The sequence below is a fragment of the Schistocerca americana genome, chromosome 9 (genome assembly GCF_021461395.2).
Source record: "Schistocerca americana isolate TAMUIC-IGC-003095 chromosome 9, iqSchAmer2.1, whole genome shotgun sequence".
Lineage (NCBI taxonomy): Eukaryota > Metazoa > Arthropoda > Insecta > Orthoptera > Acrididae > Schistocerca > Schistocerca americana.
Window position 1 is genome coordinate 119420927 of NC_060127.1, and position 23051 is coordinate 119443977.

General features: G+C 37.8%; 1 protein-coding gene across 3 annotated transcripts in view; it reads right to left on the reverse strand.

Annotated features, from left to right (window-relative positions):
* Positions 1 to 1195: 1195 nt before the first annotated feature.
* LOC124551221 overlaps positions 1196 to 23051 on the reverse strand; it is a 97142-nt gene continuing 75286 nt past the window's right edge. For all 3 annotated transcript variants that reach the window (XM_047126213.1, XM_047126212.1, XM_047126214.1), the window contains 4 exons: positions 14703 to 14811; positions 8206 to 8297; positions 3937 to 4060; positions 1196 to 2313 (listed from right to left, as the gene is read on the reverse strand). In XM_047126213.1, coding sequence (XP_046982169.1) covers positions 2202 to 2313; positions 3937 to 4060; positions 8206 to 8297; positions 14703 to 14811 — 437 coding nt within the window. In that variant the 3' untranslated portion in view covers positions 1196 to 2201. The remainder of the gene's footprint in view (positions 2314 to 3936; positions 4061 to 8205; positions 8298 to 14702; positions 14812 to 23051) is intronic.

Here is a 23051-nt window from a genome sequence, read left to right on the forward strand (position 1 = left end):
GGGGCCAGCCAATTAATTATCTTGCTGCAACAAATTTCTTTCATTATTTTCCATTTTTTAGTGTCTAAAGGATTATCCATTAAACTGATTGAGCCATTTATTAATGGGCAATCATATTCAGGGCAGACGATGAGAATCTGTATAAGGATAGTTACATCATGAAGGAGCTGTGTTGTCAGAGTAAAGACAATGTTCATGTTTATATGGAAATAAAATACCTTGAATGCAGTTGCTTTAAACCTTATTTGTATGAAATCAGTGATTCTATCACCCATTGTGTTTCCTCTAACCAGCTTGCATCATAGACATAATACAAATAGTTACAATTCCGAACATTTATTAAATATATGGATTTTTTTTATTACCAAGCTTTGTGATCTATTGGCACATCATGTATTTATTTACTTGCATATCTGGACAGACAGACATTAATGACTGAATACCATGACAGCAGCTGTGCTAGGTATAGGTGCACTACCTTTTAAGGACATATGTATTTATTTCTTCTGACTGTCTATGAAGTGCTGCAAATGCAAGTTGTACATTGTTCATAAGTGTTACTGTCAGTAGCTCTAGTTGTGCCTGTTCTCCTTGAGGTGTGTGGAAAAGGCACCATCAACATTTCAATATAAAAAGAAATTTCATATTCTGTTACAAAATATCACATTATTTTCCAGCTGTTCTTTGTATTATACAATGCAATCTTTAATTGTATTATAACTTGTGTGTCTTGTTATATTTTTATTACTATTATTACAAGTGCACACTCTCAAAAACAGTTTGCTATTTTTACTGAGTGTGAAGTGTTTACCTGAATATAATACTCAACAATCCTGCCCTCATTCATGAATATATCACATCCTTTGTAGCTAGCTCTAAGTATTTGATGCTGACAGTATTTCAAAAGTTCTCTACTAACGATTATATATTTGTATCCAAAGAGCTGTAGTTTTATGATAACAGAACAAAGATTATTTACAGTGAAATGTCAGTTCATTACAGGGGTTTCAGAAGAGTGTACCAATGGTTTACCATTCAAAATTTTCTTTGGTGATCAAGGGATTATGCCAGGTTAATAGAAACAGAATTATAAGGTTATGTCTGTTTATTTGTCAGCTTAAAACACAAAATGGATTTATTTCGTGCAGTTATCGAAGTCATGTAAAATATATCTGTAAATACTACCATGAACATGTAAATTAAATGTATATTTATTCCAAAATTGTTTTATTTACAGTCTTGCTTATTCTTTTTCCTTTACTATTTTTACAACAGAATTGATTACACACAGAAACAGAAAATCGCTACATAAATGTACAGCACGCTGAGAGGCAACTCGGACAACAAATTAATATGAACGCCGAATAATGTCATTACCCATGTCTACAATGACAGCATTTGCCTAGCTCACAATCGAACGTGACAGAAGATCGTGCAAAACTAAAAGCACTGTGAACGAGATACTCACCCTGCCTTTCTGTCCTGTTGATGGCCATCGTCTTGCTGATTAGCACTCACCAGTATGTGTAAGAGGACACTGAAAATCGTAAACTTCATAGTCGCTGCAAAACATTCGTCGATATAGCGAACGTTTCTGCTAAACGCAATCAGACGAGAAGAAGCGATCACTCACAGTTCCCGCACGGGGGGCAGGCATTCTCATCAACATTGTACGACGGACCGAACGTTGTAAACGCACTGAACATGCGAGTTTCAAATGGTTTTCTCGTATTAATCGCACCGACCCCTCCTCCCTACAACACCTGACCTCTCGTGTCAGCCATGACAGCTTTGGTGGTCGCTCGTTCACTGTTTTTTTGATTGCAAGGCGCGATTTCAGTATCGACGCAAGATTCGTTCAATTGCTCTCAACTCGTTGCAAACCGGCGATTCGAGGAGAGTTTCTCTTGGACAGAAGTTCACACAGATGGCTAAGGCAAATAATAAAAAAAATCTGATGGTTCACTGCACTGTGATTATTATTTCTTTTTTTAGAATTACGGAAATATTAAACCACCGAGTCCGCAGACAGTTCTGAGGCTCGCACAACATGCCACCCTGTTATTTTTTTCAGTTTATACCGTGAAAAGGGCAATATAAAACATCGTTCCTTGACATCTTTACAGAAAAATATTTTCACAGAGCAGCCTCCAATACCAATGCGAGAGGATCGTTGTTTCTTCTTTTATTTTTTGTATGTGTCACGTGAAGCCAGATTTTGGCGCTGTGGATTTTACAAATTCTGGACAAGAAGGACCACACTTCGATTGTTTCGGCATTTCACCAGTTTCCAGTATCTGCCATTTGTCAACACTGAAACAAAATTTATTCATTTCAAATAAACAGTTAACAATGTGTGCACAACATGTTACCGCAACCCCAAGCCCCACCTGTAGTACTTCAACTGTATTTCTGATTTTCTTTCTTTTATTTCGCTGTATTTTTAACATGTTATACGTATCAGTGTTGCTGGGAATATTACCCTTAATCTGTTTTGACAATGGTGCAAGAAACTGACTGTGGCCTATTGCAGTAGCTCTCTTTTCCTGGTTGAATTTAAAGAAAATAGCAACAGAACTAACCATGATGTCAGTCCTGAATCTCGTAACTGTTCAGTTATTTCAAGCCAGCATAAAATAGGGAACAGAAATGTCTGCCATAGTTTGAAATTTCAAGGTATAGTTTCCTTCAGTGGAATTTCTTCATAGCTTACTATGTCTTGTGGCAAATGAGTAGCAACATTACTTCACATTTTGTGAAAGTTACATTATTCAGTGAATACAAATGTTTTCAACGATTTTTGTAAACTGATTTAGCAGCATATCTTGAAACATGACCATTTCAAAGATACAAATTTAAAAGGGAGTTTGATGAGGGGTGTGGGTCTTCTAATCATATTTTTTTCTGAAGTGTTGATGGTGCTGTCATTAGTAAAATGGCGACATTTCTTAAATTGATACGCAATTATGAATAACACAAAGCAGTTGATAAATGACGCTAAATTGTAAAATTACATTGCTAAAAAGCGATAGTCAGGATCTGGAGCAACTGTGCCCCTGTCAAAAGTCTGATAATGTCAAAAGTCTGACGTCGTTTCCAGCTGGGCACACGTGGCAAAGGCTATTTTACTTTTGACAGGAGCAGAGCTGCTGCAAATTCTGACTACTGCTTTTTAGCAATGTAATTTTACGATTTAGCAACATTTATTCTGATGAAGACACCCCTAGTAGATGTCGAAATGTAGGTCAATGTTTATGCACAAGTGGTTGGCTGTTTATTTCTATGTTGGAATAATATCAAAACTTGCCACTCATATTTTAATGGGTTTAAAAGAAGGCACAGTATAGTTCTGTAATTTTGTTCTCATTTTCTACTAACTACTAATTCCAAGTAAACAAGATACATTTTCAAAATAGTATAAAGGAATCCTCCTCTTTCACAAGAAAAGTGGAGTATTAATTGAAGAGTACAACCAGTTTTGTAGCTAGGGCTAGCCAGGCGTGTGATTGCCAGGGGTGTGACCCTCTTGTCGCTGGGGGATGGAGGGGGGGGGCGGTTACTTTCAGAGTTATTTGTTGTTTTTCTTAATAGAAATAAAGTCTTGGGGGAGAGGCAAAATAATTCCAGGGGCACTCATGACCCTAGCCATGATACTGTGGACAATGGTAATTTTGGTATGGGTGCATACAAATGTTTTCTCAAGCAATGTAGGTCAGATTTCTCCAATGTGTTTGACTCTCCTAACTTCTTAGTACCTAAATTCTATTGGATACGTCTGACTTACTCCCTGTCTATAGTGAGCCTCACCAAGAGCAATTTATTTCTGTAAAATGGACCAACTAGGATGAGTGCCTACTAAAAGCCACCTGCCCAGTTATTCACATGACTGTACAAAAAATTTATAGCATATATTGATCCATGATACAGCTTACTCACCATTCATAAAGACAGCAGCCATAAAAAATGCAGATGACAGTGAGTATAGCACCCAGTATAACTACAGTGATGCCCGCTATTACAACACCAACAAACACCTTCTGGTCCTCCTTTGAAAGTTTCTCTGTAAAAATGAACACAAAATTTTCAATCCAACTGATTCCAATCACTTAACTTGAGTAGCAATTTTAAATATTTTTCAGACATTAAGTTAACTGTAAACTACTGCAGTTAATCAATCACAACTGGGATTAGTACTGTCATAGAAATACATGGAAGTAATTGTGCTTGGGGATGTGTAGTGGAAGATTGTGGTGGAACAGGCTTAGATTAATTGGTAGTAGCCTATACTAGGAATCTGTTTTTCATATTTAAAAGAGAATGCTCATAAATTACTTCAACAACCTTCACTGGAAAGTTACTTATGTGCATCAGATCCATACCAGGTTGGACCAGCAGAAGGCAACGAAGAATGTTAGCGTAAATAGTCACAAGGACATTTCACTCAAGAAAGAATATAACAGAAACACCACAAAACATTAACTGCCAAACAATCGAAGAAATGTAAATTTTAAAAAAAATCTCATGAAAACCTGTGTAGAAAATTCCAAGAATCAGTTTCCAGACTGGAATCTATCAGTCCACAGTATATACTCCCACAGGGACCAATAAGATAAAAGCAGAAGATAATCGCTTCATTTGTGTGGGGGGGGGGGGAGGGGGGGGGCGGCAAGCATGTGCGCACAATCTGATTAGAAAAAGAGCAAGAGCTTGAAAGTTAGTGTTAAGTGTTTTCCATTATGTGTTCCTGTGCGCCACACACTAATGCTCTATAGGTATGTGGTTGCCTTTCCCTTATTTTACTTATTTCTACATTCAGGAATTTCCATTATTTTTATTAAGTATATTCTAACATGTAGTCAACAGTGATTTTTCACAATAGCACGATCAGTAGATGTGTGGAAAAAGAACATGATTGATAATAACACAACAGTAAGTATGGAGGATACAGAAATGCAGACCAGCAGTTATTTTGCTTTCTGAGAAGTTGCATTACTCCTTACACAGTTGTAGAGCAGTGTTCTCTGAGATATCAACATTCCCACAATCTGCTAAATTGGCGGAAGTTCAATTTTAATATTGGATAAACACCGTTCACATACTGGTGATGGTTCCATTCCTAAATGTGTACATGTTATAGGTTTTGATAACAGCACTTATGAAGGTATACAGTTTGCATGACATGTTATTACACAATTCTTCTACCTCATAAACATATCTGTCAATTAGTAGGTTCTGTAGATAACCTTCAAAGCAATTGTATCCCAGGTCTCTCACTGTCGGGGGGAATTTATTATGCAGTGTTGTCCCAGTTTATTCAAAATTATTTTGGCACTTACATATGTAATGTATTTCAAACATAAATAATTTCTGTTCCTCATTTAATAATTGTGGACAGCACTTCTACAAGTTAGAGTCTCTGGCTGCTTTTTCATCAAGAGGAGACAGGCTTTAATATAGAGGGAGGCTACAATTAGTATTTTTAGTTCTTTGAACAGTAGCATGAGCCTCTGCTTGTAACCCCCTGTTCCCCCTGCCGATCTCCTACCCAACACAAACATTGTTTTCGCATGAGAAGACTTGTCCCACCCCGTAGGATATTTCTGAATGTTAGAGGAGAGCAGAAGAGAGCACAGTTTGTAGACAGATGCTGTTTCTTTGTTGACACAAGGTTTTGATTAACATAATAAGTAAATCACTGATGACAGTTTAGCTAAATCATTTTAAAATCAGTTGGGCTGCTGTGATGCTGAATCATGAGTTGCCATATTGCCTGGTATGCTATGAGAGTCATCACAGATTCAAGTTTTGATGACAAACTCTAGCTTAGGCTGTTCCAACACTGTCCAGTGTGGCATCGGTGCTGGGGGCACCCGTCAGCCCGCTTGCGCACAGGTGGGGCTAGTGTAGGCTACCTGCCAGGTAGCTGTATTGCACACACTGTGCTCATAGGTACATCACTCAACCAGCCATGCCCATGGGCACAAGGCCAGGGCGTTACAGTCTGGTATGATACAGACCTGCTGCCTGACCGCCCACATCATGTGCTTGCCCACCACTGCCCACAGACGCCCGGCAGCTCGCAAATGGGTATTCGAGGTGGAAAATCCTATTTCAGCTGGCAGCATTAGCTATCATCCTGTCTGTATTTTATATCTGAATGCTCTTCTGAGGCAAGCTCACCCGTAACCACTGTAACTAGTCCTCGGTATACTACCACTGGAACGGAGTTGACATCCGAGCTGGTCACAGGCGTGTTCCGCAGGGGACAGATGTGGGGTCTTTCTGGCCACACGAGTAGCTCGACATTAAACAGACTCACACAGAGACGTGTCATCTGGATGAACATTATCCAATTGAAAAATGCCACTACGATACACTTGCATGAGAGGTAATACATGAGGATGCAGGATTCTGTAACACACTATTGCGTCATCAGAGTTCTCTAAATACGAGTTGTGACCTGAAGCCATACCATATCTGAACACAGCTGCATTTGTACAGAGGCAATCTAGTCTGCGGCCTACTCACCAGCAGTACAAAATTAAAAAGTTTTCTCCTAAATAGATACAGATACTGTAACAAGATACTCTGCATGTTAATCCATACAGTAAAGCATCTGATGACAGAATTTTGATCTGAAGTTACAATATGACTCAAATCTCTTCTCACAGTTCCTTCACCAAAGCTCATCAAAGTCACTGAAGTACTCTGTTTCTAATAATATAGCTGTAAATATATAAGTACTCTGTAAGTCCAGTGTATTGTGTGATGGATCGTATCTATGGTCGTTGAGGATGTGGCAAGTGAAGAACAACTGTCATTATACTTCTTTACAAGACCAAAGTCTTCTGATATACTGTCACAGTCATTTTGCAATGTGTATGCTAAAGGAAGCAATGTATTTCTTGTCTAACTTGGAAAGCATGCCTATTGGAATTTAAAAGTAAAAATTTAAGTGTTGCTCAAAACCTTTCTTGTAGCATTTCCAATAAAGATGGTTGAACATTATTGTGATGCTCACACACTGACTTAACAAAACAATTGATTAATCATGCAGGTCTTCTCTACCTCTCCCACTAATCCAGCTAGCTTAGACTCCCAGGTTAATGAGCAACATTCAAGAAGTGATCAGGTGAAGGATTTCTAAATGACCTGATTAAGGAATAAATTCCACTTCGCGAGGATTATTTCAAGTAAATATATGCAGTCATTCCACCTTAAATCTCTCCAGATGGTTACTCCTAAATATTTGATGGTTTTAGATCATTTCAGTGATTGATTTGTGATGACATAATTGAACAACATCACATCATTTTGCTTAATTGTATGAATTATGTTACACACAATTATGGCAAAAGATCAGCTGTCAATCTTTACACAAATTGTATATCATCTTGAGGTCTTCCAGTATTTTCTGACAGGTTGTTAATAGTTAAAATTTATATCACACATGAATAGCCTCAGAGAATAACTTATGTTATCTATCAGGTGATGGAGATAATACATTTAGTATCTATTACCTACCCTAACACATTTCTGTAAATATTTCGTCCCTTTCTGAGATGAACGCTCCCTGTAGGAAAATGCCAGTTAGCCAGGCGTGCATTGCAGTGTGCTGTAGAGCAGAATACCCATTGTTCTAAAAACTCAGTCACCAGTTGCCAGTGCAGCAATCAACATCCTGTTCAACAAGACTAATTGCAATATGGTCCTGCTTCTAGCATCAACAGACTGAAGGGTCATACTGAGTCCCTACTGTTCACCGATGGCTTAGTAACTGTCATTGCCTCATACCACTAGCCAGACATCGGGGCCAGTGTCTGCTCTTCAACTGAAACCACCTTCACCACAAGCCACTGCTGGACTGGCTGTCAACACCACCCACTTACCATGCACAGAGTTTCTGCTAAACATGAAACCATAATCCAATGGTAAAATGAAAATACACATTGCTTAAAATAAGAATAGGACAGAAAAGATTAGAATTTTAAAGAATTCAATTATGTCCATTCACTCAGGCCACTGATTTTATTTATCAATTTATTTAACCTTTTACCATTCTGCAAATAGATAGGACAAACCATACATAAATTCCCTCCCATCCTCTCTGTTCGTTTGTCTCTCTCTCACTCTCTCTCTCTCTCTCTCTCTCTCTCTCTCTCTCTCTCTCTCTCTCTCTCTCTCTCTCAAACATATATGTCATACCTGAGTACTCGCTGAGTTCCAAGGAAGCAAGCATTTCAGTGACGTTCAAAGTCATCAAGCATTCCTTGCGTTCTTTGCTCCATACATGCATTCTGCAAACAGTGATCAGTTTTATTAAAGTAATTTTTCTTAAGAACTTGTTTTGTTTAAACCATTTATGTAAACAAAAATTAACTTACATCTTAATTTTAAATACAAACTTCAAAGATGTTTAATCTACACTTATTTATTTCCAGATTAAAACATCAAATGCACTAAACATAAATGAATTATTTAAAAAAAAAAACATATCAGATGGCTCCATTTATTTTTTTCATTTTGTGATTTTCAGCACATAGCAAGAACAACTGGTCCTCATTAAAGTGGACCTGTTAGTATGTAAATGCCTTATATATGAACTATGTTTTTTTGTCCTTAAACTGTAATAACATAACACGGCTAGTACGTTGTAAGAGTGGTCCATGGAAGAATAAAACTTCCACTCCTACTACTAGGAGAAAAGTAAGAGGTGACAGAGGCAGAAAGGGCAAACTTTTTGTTGTAAGGTGAAAAGGAGAACTAAAGGCTTCAATAGGATACTGAATAACAGACTGTTATCACTACCACCGAAAACTGACCAATTGTCAACAGTTTGGATGTGTGGGGAAAAAAGAGCCAGGAAATCAGAATGAATGTACAGAGAAATGTTCATTATTAAGGACAGAAAGTCAAGGAAAGTTTGGCTGTTAAAGCCACAGAGAGCCAAACAAGGTTTTCAACAAAGAACTGTTTGAACAGTAGAATGTTAGGAGGAGGTGTTGGATCATTTGAGAGAAGTTTCACCAATAGCAAGTACCTGTGAACTCGCCTGTGAAGGCAAACTTCAGAGAACTGTTCAAGCGCAGACCCAAAGGAGAGAGGGGCACTGCCCTTCTCTAACCCCCCCCCCCCCCCCCCCCCACACACACACACCCTCACCTGCCCCAACCCCAGCCAAAAAATCTTAGTAGAAGTGTTTGCTTATATTTTCATATACTATCAATTTTCATCATATTCCACCAGTAACTTTCAAGTAAAGTACTTCTGAAATGGCAAGCAATTCTAAAAATTACAAGCATCATTTAACACTTATCAGTTAACTTGCACAAAGGCCTGTCCATGTGAATGTACCATTTCAAGCAGGTAGATGCACAAATTCATAGGCCAACTGTATACCTGTGGTCAACAATAAATCTGACACAGTTTGTGAGTATAGAGGTAGAACCAGCAAAGATGCAGTTGAGTATGGAAAGACAGAAAGGGAGGATCCTCCATGAAGAAAAAATTAAACACAGCCAGAAAAACTGTCTTCCCAAATGTAAGCAGACAAAAAAAGTATGTCCCTCTTTTACGCATTCACACAGGCATAGTGCTTGGACTTGTTTTTGTAATCATAGTGCTAAGTTAAAAACTGATAACAGTGAATGCACATTTCATCTTTATAGTGTATAAATTTTGGTGTTGCCAGTGTTGTGAGAGGTTGTTGTTACTATAGTTCTTAAACTAACTGCAAGATACAAGTACTTGTCAAATTTTTGGATGACTGTTTTTTAAATGCTATATTTCTCTGAGCTCTAGTTTTTTAGATGTTATTCTAAAATGATGTACCAAGCACTGATGTAAACAAAATTTTATTGTTATATTAAAAAAATTTATATATTTTATTGTAAACAAACATTTTATTATTATATGTAAGTATTTTAGATATTTTAATCTTCTTTTTCTTTTTCCTGCACATATGATAAATCAACATGGGGTAGGCACGTTATTCTGGATTTGGCATATTAGTGGTGGAGGGTGGCCGGATGTACTTCCTGTTGCCACCCCTTCCTCCCTGGGATGGAATGTGTGTACCACATTTATCTGATTCTAATGTTATCCCATGTGGAAGTTTGAGACTGTTTTCAAAATGTTTGCAAATTGTGTAATGGAGGTGGTATTCACTGAGGGGTATTCACCCAACTGGATGATGAAAACTGCCTAAAACCACATCCAGGCTGGCTAGCACACTGGTTCTTATCATTAATGTGACGGGTGGATTTGATCCAGGGCCAGTGCACCTCCCAGATTTCCAGAAGAAGTGGCATACTAGTGTGTGCAGCATATTAATGCATGCAGTTATCTAGGCTCATCACTTTATATATTTTAATGCTATTATTTTTAAGATCTTAGGCAACTGTGCCACACTGAAAATGGGACCCAACCTCCCCTACAGAACCAAATCCTGGATCATGTCTGATACAGTAGGAGGGCAGCAATTATCCTCCAGTTTGTGGAAGCAATGAGACCAAATGATTTTGAACCCAGAATTCTGTCAAAGGATTATCCAGTGCAATTTGCAGTTCCATGCTTCTTACAGTTTATACTGTTCACATATAAGGTATCTTTCAACTGTGATGCTTGCTTTTAATTGTTGCAAATTCATGATTAATGTCAGAAAAACCATACATCATGTTTGCTTCAGATCTCTACCAACAGTTCTTGGTCAAATAAATTGAAGAATTCACTTTCTTGATCTAATTTTGATTTATTTAAAGATATTATCAAAATCATGTTTACAGTCATAAAAAAGAGCAACAGTGGACAATATGCATGCCTTCGTTTACAACAGTGTGTCGCTGCTCTTTTTAAGATCTAATGATGGCTGTAATCCAAAATCGCAAATCTGTTTAAGTAAATCAAAATGTAACAAAGGCTGTGGAATATTTAGTTTATGTAGACATTCAGGCCAAGCCTACTTGTACTGTGTATCATACAGCACGCCGCCTTGTGTGACAGGAAGGTGAGCTGCACCCGCATCAAACTTTGGCTGCAGATCCACAACTGTGGACTGATATACCAGCCAGCAGGAGTGCAACTTTTAAGCAATTTTCCACACTCTTTTAGGCAAATGCCAGGCTGGCCCCCAAATTCCACCTCAGAGCATATGGTATGCAAACATTTGAAATACAATGACACACAGAACAAAGTTTATATGATTAACAGACAGACTAGACACACAAACTTCCCTCCCTCACGTTACCATGATGATTTTGGCGCCAGAAAGGCCATCCTGCCACAAAGTTAAATAATATAATGAAATTTGCCAAATCTAAAAAACGTGGACCCTGTAAAAGAGAGCTTAAATGTTAGGCAAAAGAAAGATAGTAAGGTCACTAGTCTCCTCCAAAGGTCCAAGTGACCACATTTGGTAATTCTCTAGAAGCTTGTTTACTGGAATTCTATAAATCAAATAACAGAGCCTCAAATGAATCTCTCAGTGTGCAAGGATGTGTGTACTGTTCTTAAACTTCCTCACACACTCAAAATGTGTTGTGGGGTGAGACTCAAACCCACAACTTTGCTGTTTGTGGGAAATGTTCTTACCAACGAAGCTATTCAGCCACAACCTATGGTGGGTTCAGCATAACAGAACCTTATTTGCTACCATCCAGTGGTGCATATTACTTTGTGTATGTTTGGAACGTGCTGCCACAGTGTCCGAGATTGTATCTCTTGTTCACATATGGTCAGTTGTAAAGGAAGTGGCTGGTCAGCAGCACAAGGTCAACAATATAAAGTAAGTTCTTAGTAAACATATTTCTGTTACTGATAAATCAGATATATGTACAGTATTTATCAATCATTGTTTGAGCAATGCTGGTGAATTAAATAAACATTTAAGTTTCTACAGAGAATCATATAACTCTCTTGGCAAATGCCTTTCTGAGATTCATGTCTGAAATACTCCTCTGTGATACAGGCAAGGGAGAGCATTTGGATCAGATTTCCTTAACTCTTGTGCAGAAAGGTGTGTGGTATACCGCTGCATCCATTTTCAATAAGCTATCACTAGAATTCAAAAATCTTAGCAGTAATCCACGTGCTTTCAAACTGAAACTGAAGAGTTTCCTCATGAGTCACTCCTTCTATTCTGTCAAGGAGTTCATTGAAAAAAGTAAGCTGATTCTTGTTGTATTGTTGATTATGTTTAAGTAAACTTATGGGTTGACTTTTTTTGGGTTCATAAACATTTTATTTTTATCTGTTATTACTTTTATGTTGTTCCATGACCTTAGACATTTGCTCCTCAGATTGTTCCTACAGAACTTGACGTTTAAATAAATAAATAAATAAATAAATAAAAAGACAGGTGCAGCCTTGAGATAATGTTGCACTCAACCATTTTGGTATTAATGTCTGTAAGCATCATGAATGAATGACTGTTTGAATATAGTTAGAGAGAGAGAAAGTCCCACAAAGTAGATCCACTTGAACATTAGTGCAGTAATACTGTATGCTGTCTGGACTGTATCTTTCACTGTGAAAAACCCTCAAAAGTGAGATGTATATTACATTCTTTCACAGTATGCCTACATGTTTGGCATCTACAGATAACGACCACCCACTCAGTTTTGACTTAGCATTATTTATGGCTAGATATCCTTCCTGTTTTCTAAAGATATACAATTCACACTCTTAGTTTAAAATGTTCTAAGCTAACGTCTTGGGAATGTTTTTTCATTGCTTGTATATCAAGCAGGTTTCCACTTCTAAAATCTTGTATGTCAGTGCAGTTCTTCTTTTAATATTCATCACTGTGTACAAGGTGACACTGTAGTAAAGGGGGTTCAATTCACATTCTGGAGGAGTGAAACTGATTTAAATTCCCATCCAGCTTTGGCTTTTCATTTTTTCACTATATCAGCTAAGGCAAATGGTGGGAAGGCTGCCCTAGAAAGTGTAGTAGGTGGAATTGTGGCACAGCCAGGAGATGCTGGCTGATGAGCTGAGGGTGTCAATGGTAAGACAACAACAGCAATGCATGAACAACAACAGAATGACAAATCTGGTATGAAAACCAAATTGGGAGCCTTAGACATAGCAATATCAAGAACAAAACAATCCTGTGTATAATTAACAACAAAAGTGTAGTCAGAACATGACTGAGGTCCAGGCTCCTGCGCTGTGAGCCATACAGCTCAACCGCAGATGCCGATAGGTTGGCATCTGGGGCGTGGCCCATGACTAGCACTGAGGTGGCAACAGCAGTGCTCACAAATGTTATGAGCACTGCTTAGTCACTGTTGTTCTAGTGGGATTTCGAACTTCTCAAGTGGGAATACCAGAGAAAGGACATGGCCAATTTCCTTCCCTGTTCATGTCCAGTTCAGTCTAGTGCCCCAGCTCTAATGATCCTTCATGAGAAACTAAATCATGTTCTTAGTTCTTTTTATTTATTTATCCAACTGTAGGCAATATGCATTATGTGAATGTTATCTGAATGTGTACATTAATTAAATATACTCAAATAAACAGTTTAATTAAACATGAATACCTACTTACAATTTCTCATATATTGTGTTAACTGTTTGTGGAAGCTTGTCTCTCTATTCTGTTGTAAATTTTGTAAACTGTCTCTTGATCATATTGTATGCTACTGTCTTGGAACACACTCCACTATTACTGAGACCATGCTATCATATGTGACTGGTGAATTAATGTAGAAATTTCATGTACTCTATTTAATTTAATGCAGATGCTTCATAAATTCATCATTTCCACAGAAATTGTTGACTATCAGCCTGTGGTCAGGTTCTTTTTTGAACTTGTATAAACCTGAAATCTGCTCAAGTCTTTGAAGCAAAGCATGGAATAAAAGTAATGATAGATGTAGCACACTTTCCTTACGTAGAGCTATTCTGCGTATTTCCCTGTGAAACTTTGTTTTGTGTCTCATACTTATGAACATTACTAATACTCCTGAAATTTCCAATTGTACTTATTCTAAACACTAACAGAGGGTCATAATGATGTCACTTAATAGAGCATGTAATTTTAGATGGCGGACTTCTTAAGTAATAAAACCCAGTACATTGTCCTTGGTGGCAAGTGTTCATAAGAGACAAGGGTATCATCAGGAATGCTTCAGGGAAGTTTGAAATGACTACTCTTATTACTGACAAGTAGAGCCAGCAGCAAATTGCAGCTGTTTGCTGCTGATGCTGTGGTGTACAGGTTGAGTGACTACAGGAGGAAACAAGATAAATTAGACAAAATTTCTAGCTGGTATGACAGATGGCAGCTTGCTCTTTATGTAGAAAAAGTAACTTAAAACACATGAGTAGGAAAAACAATCCCATAATGTTTGAATACAGCATAAAGACGGCACTGTTTAACACAGTCATTTTGCGTAAAGACTACAAAGATAAGATAAGAGAAATTAGGGCTCGTACTGAGCCATATAGATAGTCACTTTTTCCTTGCTCTTTTTGCATGTGGAGTAGGAAAAGAAATGACTAGTAATGGCACAAGATACCCTCCACCATGCACCATATACAATGGCTTGCAGAGTATGTACAAATATTTAATGTAGATGGCTATAGCTGTGAAACAAGAGACACCACAAAACATTTAGTATTGAAATGCTAATTTACTTAAAATTTGAATTGAACAGAAAAATGAACACACTGCCTATGCTACAGTAATGTGGGAATAACCTGTCACAGAGGCATCTTCTCACTGACGTGTTGGTGCTGTCTGGTTCACACACCATGCGGTGATCATTGCACTGCACGTCAAAGAAACATGTCTCACCATAGCTTCTTACTGCAAAAAAGAACATATAACTTTAAAAGAAAAAAAACATGTAATGCATTTAAAATATTTTGTTTGTCCCTATCACCTTCTGATGTTAACTCTTTCTCATGCAGTCATTTAAAATAAATCATATCACAAACACTGAAACCTCATGTTTTTACAATTAGCACATCCATGCAGAATGCACATCATAGGAGAGCAATTCCAGCATAACCATGTATAGTGTAAAAATCAGTGAAATATATTTTGCAGATAAAGGTACTGAATATCCATTCTCTTACGGAATTTTGTTTCTTGTGCAACACACAAGGTCATTTTTACAAGAAGCACAATCCATATTTTTTTTCAGTGAAACACAGTGCACAGGAGCTAACATCAAACAGTCAGTAAAAAAAAACACCCAACTACAGTAAAATGAACTGTGTTATTCAAACACATGGAGGAACATACCAAATGAAGATCATTTACATTAACAGAAGCTTTTTAATATTTTTAGGTGGAACAAAATAATGGTGTTTAGTTCCCTCATCATATAATGTAGAGTTACAGATCAATGCATTTGCCTAGAAAGCTAATATTAATGGCCCTAAAACCTTAGTTGTTGCAGTCAGCATATATTCATTTGATCAATCACAATTCCTATAGCTGAGTTTTATACTAGCTTTCAGTTTTTGCTGACTCACTTTAGAAGGATTTACATTACTTTTATTTTCATTTTGCAAAAGTGGAGCCCACACCTGTCACACATAAAATGAAATACTCACACAAAAGATTATGGGAGACATGCTGAGCAATGAAATTCAGATCACTGTAGCATAAAGCTAAAATTTAAACTGGTCTACACACTGTTAGAAAGATAAACACATAATATGAACATTAAAACTGCCTAAACAAATGTCTGAACCATGCGTTGGCTGTGTAATATTTACAGTGCACTCTTCTAGTTCAGTTGCTAGCACATCCCCTTCTGCCACAGTAGAAAATACAGAACTGCTTTGAAATGTGCCCTGTGTTGGTTTGGAAGTTTTAAACAGTCTCTAATTTCAATGTGATGGCAAGCCTTTGAGTCTACAAACAAGAAATGAGGGCGTTAACGCCATAACAGTTGGGATTCCTTCAATGAAATGTCAAACATTTCAACTTGGTTTGCTGGTGCTACATTTAGCGGCATGTCTGTATCATAAAAACTGAAGTGCTCCAAGTTGTTTGACTTCTAGTCAGGTGGAACGGCTGCAGACTTCGTGCAGCGGCACATACTGTTAGCATTTATCATATTATATTCTGCCAGGAAGTGTGAAATTTATGTTATTCTTTTTGTCTTGGAAAACTATGCTGCATTGTAAGAAACAAGTTGTCACCTACACTCTACATCCTTAAAAACCAAGTAACATTTTCAACTTTGTTACTGCTCACACAGAACAACTGAAAGACGATACCAGTACTCAAATGGATTCTCTAAATTACTTATTGCATTTTGTCTGTTAAAAACAAGTTTTTGAATGCCAACAATTATTTTAAAGTGCCTCATTTACTTTAAAAAAGCAAGTATACAGCAGTAAAAATTATTAATCTTGGATTTTCTTGACCCCTGAAGTACTTTTTGTAGCAGTGCTGTACATATTAGGGGAGTATCATACTAGTTTCATTTATTTCTCACTGTTTAATGCCCACTTAGCAATGCAACCATCTAATACATGACGACGGAGGACTTTGTCTCAAAGCTGATATTTACTAATAGTCTTCTTTCAAATATGACAATCTGCCACTCAGTGTCTGCTCTGTGTGGTAAGTAGCAATCTAATTCATATTGTTTTTCCACCCTGTATTTTCCATTGTTCAGATGGACAATACTGTCCCGGAAGTAAAATAGTCCTAAACCTCAGTCTGCACTACTTGGTACAACATCCATAAAAGACATTGTAACAAACTCTTCTTAAAATTGTGTGTCACAGCTTTTATAAAAGACATTTTGTTATAAATAGCCACCAAACACTGCTAAAATTTTCATTACTATTATTCTACAAGTAGTCTGAACCTTGTAGCCATCATCTGGGAGAACATTTAAATTTTTCATGGTTATTACAACACATCTAAATTTTATTTTGTGATCTATGACTGCACTGACAAATGATTACAGTGAGAAATAAACGTGAGTCACATTTTAAAATTAGAGACATGTGGTGTTTGCCATGAAAAAGCTTAAAAGTTATGCCCTATGATGACCTCAAAGGTCATACTATTTTGCAGAATATTAAAAATAAAAACTCTTTGCAGCTTGTGGTGTTTATCTGCAGCAAAATGACAATGATAAATCACGATATATTGTTAACAGGCAAAGACTATATTCTTTTTGCTACTGGGCACAGCTTATCCAGCTGTTGCTACACGACTATTGGTACATGATGATACATACAGCCACAGGAAAGAAGGAACTTAATATTTAAAAAATGGCAAAAAATCATAGGATCATTACAAGAGTATGTATCATCTACACCCTAAAAAAAAGAGAGAATGCCAAGTAACTGTGATAACACCGCTATGCCTCTACAAAACAATGGAAGAATAGGATTTCTACCGGGGCCGCTGCCATACTTGCAGATGTGAAGGGGTTACACCACGTTCGGTGCTCAAGACCGTGACCCTCCCTTTTGGTGGTCGGATGTGGTTGACCGTAACCTTGAAACCGAGTATGCCTGTCCCCACATTCCTTTGGAGTCCAGCATCAGGCCACTGTCACATGTGAATCCCCCACAAATGCACATGCTGCATAATTCAACCAGCCAACCAAAAGGAGACTCACATGAGGACATTTTCACCCTCTGTCGGGTGCAGATAACGCTTTCTCACACTAGTACGCACCATCTCTATGTTCTTCACAGTAATCACTTAACGTCTGATTTTGTTCAACCACATTGCATACCCTACGAGGCCTGGTAACAGCAGTAAACACAAACTGATGATGGAATGAACTTTTTTTGCCCATCTCATGAGAGCAGGGGGAACTGTTGTGGGACATGTCAATTACAGACAAATATACTACCAGGCCGATAGTGGGATAAGGGGAATCCCAACCGGGACTCTTATTAGGGAGGGGATTTCCAATTCCAGCATTTACCTAATGACCTAGGGAAACCTCTTGAAAACCTTGAAGATGGAGGAACATACCAAATGAAAATCATTTACATTAATAGAAGTTTTTTTAATATATTTAGATGGAACAAAATAATGGTGTTTAGTTCCCTCATACTAGGTGTAAGATTTTTAGCAGCCTGCAGTTGTTATTTACTACAAAATGTCTCTTATGAAACCTGTGCCATACAACTTCAAGAAGATTTTATCATACTGTGTTTTATGAACAATCTACCACATGATTTTAAGAAGATTTTGTAATTGTTGTTTATGTCAGGTGTAAGATTTGAGTCATTTGGTAGTTACAGTTGGTCAGTAGCATTTGTGAGAGGTTGGCACATCAATGTAAGTGCCATAGCACATATCATGTTATTTACTGTTCCAGATAGCATGTTTGATATGGGATTGTTTATTCCTGTCAGGATTTTTGGCTCGATGGAAGTTACCGTGTGAAAGAATTAATTGAAAGTTGTGGCATAAAATTTTTTTTTCAGACATGATGTATTTGCGGTTATTGGTGTTCACGTAACAAATGACATAATATACAAATAGTTTGCCACCCATAATTGACTGTTCCAACAGCCTTCATTATCCACATCATCCTTCGATCCCAACTAAACCATACTATTACAAGCAAAGTTGCTGTGCTGGGCTAGCAGTCAGAGCACTAGCCCCAGCCTTAGAGGTCCTGTGTTAAATCCTGGGTTGGAGTGGGTATTTTTCCTTGTTCCTGTCCCTCTAGGATGGCCCCATATCCACTCAGCCTGCTGTCAGAATCGGTACTGGGGACCTTTCCTGGGCACAAAAGGGAGCCAGCACAAGGGACCTGTCACTTTCCTCCTCCTAGTGATGCAGCAAACAGTAAACTGCATTCCACTCTCTCTACAGTCAGGTCGATTGGGTGATCAAAGCCTTCCACTGCAGGCTTTCCTTTACTTACCATTAAAAGCAACACTGGCCCTGTAACTTATCTTAGAAGATAGGTTAAGGAAAGACCAACTTATGTTTATAGCATTTGTAGACTTAGAGGCAACTTTTGACAATGTTGACTGGAATACCCTTTTTGAAATTCTGAAGGTAGCAGGAATAAAGTACAGGGAGTGAAAGGCTATTTACGATTTATACAGCAACCGGGTGGCATAATTGAGGGCTACAAAGGGAATCAGTGACTGAGAAGGGAGTGAGACAGAATTGTACCCTTTCACCAATGTTATTCATTCTGTACAATGAACAAGCAGTAACGGAAACCAAAGAAAATTTTGGAATAGGAATTAAAGCTCAGGGAGAAGAAATAAAAACTTTGAGGTTTGCCAATGACATAGTAATTCTGTCAAAGACAGCAAAAGACTTGGAACAGCCATTGCACAGAATGGACAGTATCTTGAAAGGATGACATAAGATGAACATCAACAAAAGAAAACCAATGATACTGGAATGTAGTCTACGTAAATCAGGCGATGCTGAGGGAACTAGATAAGGAAATGAGACACTTGTAGTGGATGAGTTTTGTTATTTGGGCAGCAGAATAGCTGACAATTGTCGAACTACAAATTAGAGAGGATGTAAAATGTAGACTGGCAGTGGCAAGAAAAGCATTTTTGAAGAAAAGAAATTTTTAAACATCAAATATAGATTTAGATGTTATAAAGTCTTTTCTGAAAGTATCTGCAGGGATGTGAAATGTGGATGATTAACAGTTTAGGCCAGAAGAGAACAGAAGTATGTGAAATGTGGTGCTACAGAAGAATGCTGAAGATCAGACAGGTAGCTCACATACTACTGAGGAGATACTGCATAAAACTAGGGAGAAAAGAAATTTGTGGCATAACCTGACTGGAAGATGGGATTGATTGATAGGTCACATTCTGAGACATCAAGGGTTCACCAATTTACTATTGGAAGGAAGTGTGGGGGGTAAAAATTGTAGAGGGAGACAAAGAGATGAATACAGTATGCAAATTCAGAAGGATGTAAGTTGCAGTGATTATTTGGAGATGAAGAGGCTTGCACAGGATAGAGTAGCATGGAGAGCTGTATCAAACCAATTTTTTGTCTGAAAACTACAATAACAACAAAAACTATGCCCAGGAAAGCAGGGAATTGTCACCCATAGTTTGGGATAGGATACAATAAGGTCACAGTAGGAGAAGAGGATTAATGTACCATTGCCATTTCAGCGGGAACATTTCGCTATCCTAATATACAGCATGCCACTTCTCAGTGTAGAACATCAAGTTTTGAAGAAATGCTTCTAGAGTTACTCCTCAATCCATATTCAAGTTAACGAATAATGTTGCCAGACTCATTTAGTCGCTGTTTGTTCCATAGATTCAGTATGAAATGGACACTAGGAAGAAGGGAGGAAGTTTTGGGTTTCATGTTCTGTCAACAAGGTCTTTTGGGATAGCACTCAAGCTTGGATTGTGGAAGGATGAGAATCAACATCAGCCATGTTTTTTTTTCAAAGAAACCATCTTGCATTTTCTTTAATAAATTTGAAGAGACCATATAAAACCTAAAACTGGATAAGAATATGGGGACTTGATTCTTCATTATCTTGAATGCAATTCCAATGTCTTAAACACTGTGTCACCTCCACGGGTACTATAACGAGAACCAGTTCCATAAAGCAGGTCAAAAGATCTCCACAACACTATTCCGTGGGATATTCATCACACAGTTAACAACCTGTGACATTATTGAACAGAAACACATTTCCACTGCAAAAAGAAATACATTCCACACAAATATCTTGTCAGGATAGTCTGCATGTGTAAATGCATATAGCACCACACCACCCAAGAAGAGCTATACTCGTAAAGAGCTCCTGCCTACATAACAGACGTTAAAGTAACCTCTGGCATGCCACAGGGGAGTGTTATGGGACCATTGCTTTTCACAATATATATAAATGACCTAGTAGATAGTGTCGGAAGTTCCGTGCGGCTTTTCGCGGATGATGCTGTAATATACAGAGAAGTTGCAGCATTAGAAAATTGTAGCGAAATGCAGGAAGATCTGCAGCAGATAGGCATTTGGTGCAGGGAGTGGCAACTGACCCTTAACATAGACAAATGTAATGTATTGCGAATCCATAGAAAGAAGGATCCTTTATTGTATGATTATATGATAGCAGAACAAACACTGGTAGCAGTTACTTCTGTAAAATATCTGGGAGTATGCGTGCGGAACGATTTGAAGTTGAATGATCATATAAAATTAATTGTTGGTAAGGCAGGTAACAGGTTGAGATTCATTGGGAGAGTCCTTAGAAAATGTAGTCCATCAACAAAGGAGGTGGCTTACAAAACAATCGTTCGACCTATACTTGAGTATTGCGCATCAGTGTGGGATCCGTACCAGATCGGGTTGACGGAGGAGATAGAGAAGATCCAAAGAAGAGTGGCGTGTTTCGTCACAGGGTTATTTGGTAACCGTGATAGCGTTACGGAGATGTTTAGCAAACTCAAGTGGCAGACTCTGCAAGAGAGGCGCTCTGCATCGCGGTGTAGCTTGCTCGCCAGGTTTCGAGAGGGTGCGTTTCTGGATGAGGTATCAAATATATTGCTTCCCCCTACTTATACCTCCCGAGGAGATCACGAATGTAAAATTAGAGAGATTAGAGCGCGCACGGAGGCTTTCAGACAGTCGTTCTTCCCGCGAACCATACGCGACTGGAACAGGAAAGGGAGGTAATGACAGTGGCATGTAAAGTGCCCTCCACCACACACCATTGGGTGGCTTGCGGAGTATAAATGTAGATTTAGATGTAGATGAACATCAAATGAGAAAATGCACACTAAAATTTTATGAAAATGGTGTAAACATTCAATATGCATATTCCAGATGCCAAAATTGCAAAGCTTATCGTTATCAAACATTTGTATTGCACACACTGCCAAGAACTAAGCCCAAGTTTACATGACTTGTTTGCTTCACACTGATCTTCCATATTGTCAATTCTTGTCATGTCTGTTTCTCCTCAATACAGTAGTATACTGCAAGTTCTGCAGTGCTGCTAAGCAAACACACATACGGTAGCCCTGTAATTCTAATAATTTCTTTGTAACACTCTACTTCAATCAACTCTTTACCCTCATTCAGTGCTATAGCAATCACTCACTACAGAAAAGAGTAATTCAGTCTTGTGTGTCCAAACATTGGATTAAAACATTTTCAGATGAGCAACCACTGCACAAAGTTCATGTTGGCCATTTTATTTGAAAAATAGCTATCTAATAAAACATATCAATCTACCATTAGAAGATCGACACATACTATTTAATATAACTCAAAAAACAGGTGCTTTCTTCAAAGTAAGAGTTTTCCTTCTAATTTCCTAAGTTATGTTAAGTGGAACTTTACTGTCGACTCAGTGCACAGGTTAAATTTCTATAATTGTCTTGTTTGTTGGTGATGTAAATATTTACTCTGTCCATATTCCTGAACATTTTCCTTTGTGAGATGAACTGTGAAACAAAGTGGCTGGATTGGATTGGAGTGAAAGGAAACCATCATATAACAATATAGTCTGACCTCAAAATTAGCTGAGATTCACATATTAGAAATTCATGGTGCTATGTATGCCACTGCAATTTCAGCTGCAAATTGATGTACACTCGGCTTGTGAAAAAATGAATGATTGCTTGAATTAAAAAGGGTAATGTGATTGGTTGGCCTAGACTGTGACAGCAAGGATATTTACAAATGCAGAATATACATTGGTATATGACTATGGCTATTTAAATGGAAATGCAGGATTCTTATGTTCAAGTGTAATAAACACAGCTTCTTGACTGTGGAAATCCATACAAAACCAACTGTCAAACATTTTAATACAATTAGTGTATGTGGTTTTCTTCCCAACACTCATCTTGTATCAAACTGACAAAGCCAAGATTTGTGATGGCGTGGAGAACATTTTTCATTCAATGTAATTTAGTCCAAGTAGCAGTGGAAAAATCACTGATAAGAGTTAATGCCAGGCACTTAATATTGGTTTGGGGAGTGTGAATGTAGAAAATACTTTTTAAAGTCTCCTCTGTCATCTGATAAATTTTCCCGAGTTTTACCTTCCAGTTTTAATTTTTACAGTGATCAGTATTAAACATGGCACAAAT